This window comes from Hippocampus comes, unplaced genomic scaffold (assembly GCF_001891065.2).
Source record: "Hippocampus comes isolate QL1 unplaced genomic scaffold, H_comes_QL1_v1.1 scaffold21, whole genome shotgun sequence".
NCBI classification, from domain to species: Eukaryota; Metazoa; Chordata; class Actinopteri; order Syngnathiformes; family Syngnathidae; genus Hippocampus; species Hippocampus comes.
In genome coordinates, this window is record NW_017805745.1 from 1,341,826 (window position 1) to 1,351,595 (window position 9,770).

General features: G+C 46.6%; 1 protein-coding gene across 1 annotated transcript in view; it reads left to right on the plus strand.

Moving 5' to 3' along the window:
* LOC109524510 (MTSS1-like protein) overlaps window positions 1–9,770 on the plus strand; it is a 33,917-nt gene that overhangs the window by 15,410 nt on the left and 8,737 nt on the right. The window contains exons 4-10 of the mRNA XM_019884443.1: window positions 5,637–5,721; window positions 6,130–6,221; window positions 6,430–6,504; window positions 7,273–7,281; window positions 7,813–7,970; window positions 8,075–8,182; window positions 8,359–8,456. Coding sequence (XP_019740002.1) covers window positions 5,637–5,721; window positions 6,130–6,221; window positions 6,430–6,504; window positions 7,273–7,281; window positions 7,813–7,970; window positions 8,075–8,182; window positions 8,359–8,456 — 625 coding nt within the window. The remainder of the gene's footprint in view (window positions 1–5,636; window positions 5,722–6,129; window positions 6,222–6,429; window positions 6,505–7,272; window positions 7,282–7,812; window positions 7,971–8,074; window positions 8,183–8,358; window positions 8,457–9,770) is intronic.

Consider the following 9,770-nt stretch of genomic DNA (forward strand, 5'->3'; position numbering starts at 1 on the left):
TCCTTTTTTTTTTTTTTGTTTGTTTTTTTTTTTTTTTTTGTTTTTTGTTTTTTACCCACAAGTACAGATGACGACTGACAGAACCCTTTCTACAGTTTTGGATAATGATGTTTGTGTTCAATGTATTTGGGAGTCTGTGCTTCTGCAAGTGCTGCTGTTTTGCTCAGCAACAAGAGTTTCAATGGCCGTGGCGATGGTGTCTTTCATTTGGAATAAAATGAGTTCCTCTTATTCTTATCTAGAATCCATCATATATATTTTTATCCATCCATCCCCAGATACTTTTTATTTATTGATTCATATATGCTCTCATTATCCTATATAATTCATGATTACGTATTCAGAGTCAAAAGCAATTTATGAATGAATGGCTTTTTCATTCATATGTTATTCATACATTTTTATGAATTACTTTTTAGTGAACTGATCATTTATTATTTTAGGATTATTATCCAATTTCCAAACAGGTCAGCGTTTGGTTGGGAATATGAAGTGAGGTCGTGACACTCGCCACCTTCCGACCTGGTTTTTGTTTTTTTCTTTCTGGGGAAGAGCAACGTTCAAAAGGATGCTTTTACTTGACGTTTATAAAATAATAAATCAAAACCCTCAACCACCCCCCCGCACCCCTCCCTTTAAACCCCTTAATATGGTAGTCGAGTCACTTGCTAGCTGACATCTCTGGAAGGACAGTTCCTCATGTCACAATCCAGCATTGTCCTGCGGGTCAACCAAACAAGACTCGCTCTGTTACGCACGCACGCACAAACACACACATGCATACACACACACATACGCACGCACCCAGTGTAGAGGCTTCAGTGAGCATGGGAAGCGGAAGCTCGGCGAGTCGCTCTGCTCCGAGGCCGAGTTGTGTTCAATGAGACGAGAGGCCGCGTGACTGACGATGGCCGTGCGTGTTTGCGTGTTGATGAACTTGTACTGCCTGGGTGCACGTCAACAGTGAAGCGGGCGCCAACAGAGAACTAACGCGACAAAAAGAAAAGACACTTTGTTGAACGCCTGAAAACCAAACATGACAATGGTCAAAGTCAACAGGATTGTTGCCATGACACAAAAACTTGCGAGCTCGTCACAACGTGGCCTCATGTGCCTTCTGTCATACTGTATGTCAGTCAAACTCAAAACCCGATCGGGTCCTTGTCCACTTGCGTCCGACTTGTCGAGTGAGCTCACCGCCGCGTTTGGGTGTCGCGTGGAGCGTCGCCGAACGTTACCCATGATGCTATATTTAGAACACTGCAGTGTGTGACTCAGCGCTCGCTGCCCGCCTGCCCGCTCGCCTGGCTGGAAGATGATGATGATGGCGATGATGTCATCATGAATTCCGTTGTCACGGTGACACACTTCATTCTTGATGGGGAATACATCGCTCTCATTGTTGTGTAAGGGTATGTGAGTCGATTCGAGGTACTGCATGTGTGTTTGTGTGTCGGTTCGTGTGGAGACGTATGATGCAGTTGTGCCCACGTGTTTAAAACAGCCGCCCCCAAGTGTGTGAATCACACATCTGTCAAAATACCCCAAGATCAGTGATGAGTTATGACAACCAAAGGGGCGGAGCTAAGGCGACGAGATTCAGACAGTGTTTTCAAATCAACCAAAAAAAAAATAAAAAATTTCCCCGTTGGACGCAGCACTTCATTATCATACCAAGTTACATTTACATATTGCACAATTGGCTACTTTGGCAAAAGAGATGAAATGACTGAAAAAATGCCTGGTTATCATGACCAACATGATCACAATTATGGCAGAATGATCACAAATTGTCCTGCGAGAGGCTAACGCTAACGTATTTTCACTCGTGCGCACTCTGCATAAAAGTGACGCTCAGTGTGTTTTTTTCGATTAATACGATTGGTTGGCCTTTGGTGCTAACTGACCGCATTCGCCTCCCTCTAGGAAATGCTTGGTAGTTTTTCGGGGGGGCTATTGTTGCCAAGGCAACAGGAGCTTGGGTGGAGAAATGTAATGTGACAGGAAGTGACCGCCCCATGACCCCTCAAACTGAAGTCAGTGTGTGCGAGTGCGTGTGAGAGAGGACCCTTCGACAGCGCAGTGTGGCTTTTCTCCCACAACAGCCCATTAAAATGATGGTGTATTGTTTTGTTTAAGAAAAAAAAAGTGTCAATCATGACCAGAAAATGACAATTATTTCATGTCTCAAATCGTACAAAGACGAAATGCGACATTTCCAGGTCAAGGTCAAAGCAAAAGATCAAACAGAGCAAACTGAAAAATAAAAATTGAAAATGTTCTCTATCCGAAGGATTAAAAACTTGTTGGGGAGCCAATTTGTTTAATTTGGTTGTTTAGTGTTGCAGGATCTTGAATTTTAGGCGATCTGCTTGAGTCCGTTAACGCACATGACAGGGTAAAACATCATTTTGCCACAAAGCACATCGAGTCGCACCTCAAATTAACGAGCTCAAATGAGGGCTTTCCCAATCTGTCGACTCGGGGGTGGGGATTGTGTGTGTGTGTGTGTGGGGGGGGGGTCAAATTTTAATTGGTTTCATAGAAATGGGGTATGTGCCCCCCGTGTCTGTGATAGATGTGTCCGTCTGCGGAGGCTTCCGTGCGTTCTCGAGTGGGAATGTGTGCCTCATGAATAATTCCGCCTCATCCAGGTCTCGCTGGTCTCATTAACATGGCTATCCTTCGGTTAGCATAGCTAGCTAGCCTTCCTTTTTTTTTTTTTGTCTCCTGGTTGCTGCTGTGTCACCGTGAGAGATGGAAGCACTGCAGACGGCTGTAACCACGGTAACAGAGGCCTTACTTGCTCTGACGTTAACCCTGATGCTTCCGATTTCCTTGTTTGAACCAGAAATACAACACAGTAAACCCTTGGTAAGAGCTTCTCGCCAATCAATACCCCGAACTGTGATCCCAATTAACAAAAACAAAACAAAAAAAACAACATAGAAAGAGTTACATAAACTAGAACAAAACTGATTAAAATGAAAGAAAATCATCCATCGAATTACAGCAAGAAACGAACTAAAAATTGACAAAATGAAAAATTGAAATAAGAAGGGCGAGCTTTTTATTTTGTTTAAGATCAGTCAAATCAAATGTCAATTATGAGTAGGTTGGTTGGTTCGAGAAAACACGATTTTTCCTGATGATTACTTTTATCCCCATAATCCAGAAACAATCGACGCCCCTAAATAGATTCAGAATTGCCCGTCGATGCCACCAGATCGCGGCAAACCACTACTTTTGTCACAATGAATTCCTTCAACGTTTGTCTTCCCTCGGCACGCAGATGCCGCAGGTGCCAAAGCAAGTCTTCTTGTGACTTTTGTGCGCAGTCACGTCATCTACAAACATTATTTTTAATGCACGATGTGGTATGCCTTGGCCCCCCCCCCCCAACAGTGCTTCAAACGGCTCGGATTCTTCATTACAACTCAATTACACGCACTCTCTGATCATCAAAGGTCATTAGAACATGATAACATAGAACACGAGCACACACATTGCTGCATTCCAGATGTGCGGCGTGTGCGTGTGTGTTTGTGTGTGCGCGCGCGTGCGCGTGTGCATCTCCTCATCTTGTTGTTGATCTCCCGCTGACTTTGAAAGGCATGTTAATGGCAGCCAAACAGGAAGAGGACCATCATCAACCAGAGCCAGAGATCAAACGTATTCAACACACGCACACGCACACGCGGCAGTCGCTGCAGCACTGTGCTTGTTTTTTTTTTCCCGAAGCTTTTTTTTTTTTTTTTTTTTGAGCTCATTAAAATGTGTGAGACAAGCCCTCTCGTTTCCTCCTGCCCGGTTTCCGCTTCTGCTCCTTCTTCTTTTTCTTCTTCTGCCATTTTTCATTTTGGCGTTGTTCTTCTCTTTGCCACTCCTCTCTTTTTTTTTCCTCATCTACACTGACGTCATCATCACCATGAACATTGACGTTCTATTTCCAAATACTTGCCCGATTGGTATACGCGCGTACGTGTGTGTATATTTGTGTGTGTGTGTGTGTGTGTGTGTGTGTGTGTGTGTGTGTGTGTGTGTGTGTGTGTGTGTGTGTGTGTGTGTGTGTGTTTGGTGGCTCGACTTTATTGAATGGTTGCCGGGTAGATCAGGAGGTGCAAGGGAGGAATTTGTTCATTATGAATGGAGCACTTTTCTGTGGATCACAACAACACTGTGTGTGTGTGTGTGTGTGTGTGTGTGTGTGTGTGTGTGTGTGTGTGTGTGTGTGTGTGAGAGAGAGCGAGAGAGAGAGAGAGAGAGAGAGAGAGAGAGATAAAACGAGAGGGTCTGAAGAGGTTCTTGTCCATCTTGTCTATGAAATTGGGTTTTGCAAACCAGCAGAGCTGAACGTCCCATTTTTGGAGGGAATGAACTTTTCAAGAAGTGCAGAATGTAACTTTGAAGTTCAAATACATTTGCATTTCATGTTTAAGAACTATGCATCAAGTTGCGATACTGTTCAATATCCGTTTTGGGTTTTCAGCTCCCGCCTCTTACCTACTGCGCTGGCTGCTGTCGTTTGCTGGGCCAACATTGTGCCGGCACCCGGCAAGCCAAGCATTTGAAATATAAAGTCCTCAAAGGCCGCTGCGGCTAATGCGGCTCTCATCTCGCTCACTCGTCAGGTTTGGACGGCGGCAACGCTCGCGGGGAGGGAATCCCACTTGATTGCCAACTTTTTCCACTGTGTACATGAGCAAGCGGCAGCACGAGCCAGGACTCGGGCCTGCTGGGGCCTTTGACTGGACTCGCGGCACCTTGTTTGGGAAACGCGCGCGCTCGCCGACCATCACTCAAAGTGCACCAGTCGACTTTTTCCACGCCGCCTCCAGAAATAGACACCCATGTTTATGTTAGCAAGTTAGCCGCTATTATGCACGCGAGCTTGCTCGCGCGCACACGCACACACACAAATCCTTCTGCTACCACCGAGTACGATGACAACTCACTGTTGCATTTTCCTTCTGCTACTTGACTACTTCTTGTGCTAATCCACTGAAACAAGTTTGGGTGGAATCTTCTTCTTTTTATTTTGTCAAGTGGTTGCAGGAAATAAAATCCAGTATCCAGATCAAAAAAATGTTTTGGTGACCACTTGACAAAATAAAATGGAGTAAACTCAACACAGCGCTGGGTTTTATTCAGCGCACTTTATCTCGTACTTTTTTTTCTGCTACCCCCTCTCCTAGTCCAATCTCTGTTTTTGAGTACTACTCCAGCTATGACTGCACTGGAAAAAAAATGGTGTGTTGAATTTATTGGATTTTATTTCATCAAGCGCTGCACAAAATAAACTCAACTGGATCCAAATACATTTTTTAAGTTGATATGAAAAAAAAATCTCAGATGATTTTATTTCCGGCAACCACATGACATCATAAAATATTATTTTCAGCGTACTACTGTACTTTGACTCCTTTCTATTTCGATTACTGATTAGTATTTCTCCTTTTGCAACGGCTCCTTCGACTAATACGGCAAAAACTTTTTCCATGTCGATGAATAAAAACATGAGTGCACAGTAACTTTGCGACAAGCGCTGCAACGGGGTTTGGACTGCCACAGTACTCGTGAGTCTGAGTACCACCCGTGAGTACTAGCATGTGATGCGATGGTCTTCCCGTCTCCAGGGGCAACCAGAGACATCGGCTCGGCTCTGACCAGGATGTGCATGAGGCATCGCAGCATCGAGGCCAAACTCCGACAGTTCACCAAGTAAGCTACTACGATTACTACTCAGTACTTTTACTGGTACTGAGTACTACTACGACAACTCCTACTGAAAACTACAACTACTCTTGAGTACAGCCATTGCTACTACTGTTATTGAGTACGAATAATCCAAAGACTCATGAGTGCTAGCAGTGAATACGACAACAACGACAACCGAATAGTCTTGCTTCTACAACAACTTGGTATTCGAGTTCCTACTTCCACTACTACTACTTCCGAAGACAACAGTCACGACTTCCACTTCTGAGTACTACAACGATCACTACTGCTTACTATTACCCCATCTGCTACTGAGTATTTCTACTAAGTACTACTACTATGGAGTACTTCTCCTTCTCCTCCAACACAAGTGGATGTGTTTTGTTTCCTCCCTCCCCCACCCCCAACCAGCGCGCTGATGGAGAGCCTCATCATGCCTCTGCAGGACAAGATTGAAGACTGGAAGAAGACGGCCAACCAACTGGACAAGGACCACGCCAAAGGTACCCGTGCGCAAAGTCAAGGCACGCGTGAAGCTGCGGCGGCTCAGTAAATGCCCTCGGCGCGCATCGTAAGGGATCGGATTCCCTCCAGCGTCTGTAGAGGCCGCGAGCCGTCAAGTAAATGTTGTATTTATTATTGTGGGATGATCTCCCCGCATGTTCTCAACTCCTGTTTTGCAATTCACGCGTGATCCGGCGTGTTCGCCAGAGTACAAGCGGTCGCGACACGAGATCAAGAAGAAGTCGTCGGACACCATGAAGCTCCAGAAGAAAGCTCGCAAAGGTGAGATTGAGATTGCAGGAGGAGGGTCATTAGAGATTGCGAATCACGTGGAGGTCAAGGGAAACGTTGCGCTCCGGAATTGTGGATTCCACTGCAGTTAGGCTTTGTTTCTTTTGTGAATGAGTTTTTTCTGTTCAAAATTCAATCGCTTCAATAGGAATAATTTTTTGAAAGGGACAACTGCGTTCGGGTAAACTATTTCTAATTCTCCTCATTAAGATTATCAGTAGAAATAGTTGAGTCATTGTTGAATATAATCATGGTGAAAATAATGATTTTGATATTTTTTTTCCTCAAACAAATAAGAAGAAACAATGCGACGCATGTAGACAAAACAAACTCATTATTTCATTTTAATATATTCTTAACGTACCCATCTGAGTCCCTTCTTTTTTTTTCGAACGAAACAATGCCCGCCCCTTCGCGTGAGTCATCAAGGACGCTCTCCTGTCAAGTGTCGACTAGAAGACGTAGTTAGATGGCGACATCTGGTGGCCATCAGAGTTGCTTTTTTTTTCTCCTCCTCCGCACTCATTGTTTTGCTTGTCAGTTGCCAGGCAGAGAACAAGCCCCCAGCCCAAACAAATATGAGAATTGTGACCTGTCGATTGATGTTTTTTTTTTCTATGTCTGCTTTCTTGTTATGTTGGCTGACTAACACTTAAATGACAGATTGTGCTCCCTTTTTTTTCTCCCACTTTGCCGCTCCCCAACAACCCCAACACACCCCAACCACACGCGCACACGCCTCTGGCTGGCCTCTAATAGAGATCCAGGGTAAGTGCGTGGGCCTCGTACCTTTTCCCACATCCATGAACAACACACGCACGTACTCACGGACAGAAAGGACGACACATTGACAAATCGACTTTCACGATGCATGCCAAAGCTCACTTCATGTATTTTTTCCAGCTTCCCATTTTGCATGCACCTCGCCCATCTTGTCACATCTTCAACTTGTCTCCATTTCACTGACTCAGCTGGTAGAGCAGCTTCGGCTTGAGGCCCGTTGGGACTCGTCGCGGCCTCCGTGACATCTGCATGCGCTCGCCGCTTCATCCTGATGCGCTGCCGGCCGGAACCTCCAAAGTTCTTATACTCAGTTGATCATCAAGAGAGCTAGTTTCACATCAATTAAGGGGACGAATCCAGCACCCACTTTGACTTTGGAGATTCCGCTGTTAGCAGCGACCGTTCACGTTAGCGACCGTCCACGTTTGCGCCACGCTGCGCGTGCCTCAGATACGATCGGCCCTTTCTGCTCTCGTCTGAATGGTGGCCCATCTGTCGTTTTTTTGCCTTCGTCAGGGCGCGGCGACCTGCAGCCTCAGCTGGACAGTGCCATGCAGGATGTGACCGACATGTGTCTGCTGATGGAGGAGATGGAGAAGCAGGCGGTGCGGCGGGCCCTGGTGGAGGAAAGAGGAAGATTCTGCACCTTCAGCGCATTCCTGCAGCCCGTCGTGGTCAGTGACGCCGTTTTTCTAGACGCGTATAGATGGATGTGTGTGTGTGTGTGTGTGTGTGTGTGTGTGTGAGGTACTGTGACGCTGTCCGTGTCTGTTGTCAGAATGGTGAGATTGCCATGTTGGGGGAGATCACACACCTGCAGGCCATCATTGATGACATAACAGTGCTGACCACAGACCCACACAAGCTGCCCCCTGCCAGTGAACAGGTGACACACACACACACACGCACACACACACACACACACAAAACGTGCAAACTCAAGGCATGCACGCACACAGAGCACTGAAGTGTGTGTGTGTGTGTGTGTGTGTGTGTGTGTGTGTGTGTGTGTGTGTGTGCGCGTGTGTGTGTATGTGTGTGTGCGCCCGCGTGTGTCTTCAGGTGATCAAGGACCTCAAGGGGTCAGACTACAGCTGGTCCTATCAGACTCCGCCCTCTTCGCCCAGCAGCTCCAGCTCACGCAAAAGCAGCATGTGCAGGTACGCATATGCGCGTGCGCGCGCACACACACACACACACACACGTGCACGAACGTTCAACATTTTCAAACCAACCTCAGACAAAATCCGCAGAGGTGATCAATCCTGACATGGTTCAAATAAAAACAACTGAGGTGATGAATTTTGACATCTCAATCTGTTGAAAGAGGCGCTATGTGTGACCATGCCCTTGACTTGACCATGAGCACTCATGTATGTATTTGTGTGTGTGTATGTGCGTGCGTGCGCGTGTGTGTGTGTGTGTGTGTGTGTGTGTGTGTGTGTGTGTGTGTGTGTGTGTGTGTGTGTGTGTGTGTGTGTGTGTGTGAGCATCGACAAGCATCAGAGCATTTTAGTGTTTATCCGAGTGCGTTGTAATTATGTCTTCATTCGAACGGTAAATTCTCAGTCATGAGACGTAAACGTGTGTTGCGGTGCGTAACATTCTCTAGGTGTGTTGTCGTGTGTCCAAATGCATAAGTGTGAATTAGTTTGTGCCCCCGCGCTCGATGGCCCTTTTCCACTGCGCTTGTGCTCGTGCTAGTTCCGGGCCAGCGCCCAGGTTAGCACCAGTTCTTTCTTTTTCCACCACCGAAATTGGCTCCAGCTCTGGCGCTTGAAACTGGTGCTTAAACTGGCCCCAACTATTTGTCGGGCCAGACCCTGGCACCAACTTGTTATCATGACGATGGCGGATGGAGAGGAACGACTTCCTGGACGCACAGAAGTGTTGAGCGGTGAATTCCGGCACAATCGTTGTCCCGCCAGAAGAGCGATGGCGGATGTGCCCGAGCACGTGATCTCCGACTGGCGGCCAGCCTCGCGATCATCTCCAATGACTCAGAAAAATCGAAGCGTTTGCTGATTGCAGGAACTTGTTAAGCACCAACTAAGCACAACCCTGGCCCCGGGGTGGAAAAGGCGGATGACTGTGTCAGTGTCTGTGTTGTTGTGTTGTGTCTCGGTGTGTGTTACTTTGTCTTTGTGAGGGTCTCGTTTTATCAGCGCAGGCAAACGTGTGTTCCTGTTTTGTTTGACCGTGTACCCTTTTGTGTTTGTGTTACCTTGATGCTCCTGAGCTGATGCACCCCCTCCCCCATTTTCTCCTCTGTTCCCCACACTTACATGCCCAAACACACACACACTCACACCACCGTGGTCTCGCTCCTTTGCTTGTGTGTCTCTCTGTGTGTACTTTGTGTGATTGTTGTGCTCGTTGCCCTCTTTCTGGCTTGTGCTTCTTGAACGCCGACTGCCACGCCACCTCCACGCATTTGACAATCATCAATATGGCCATCTCACACACACACACAC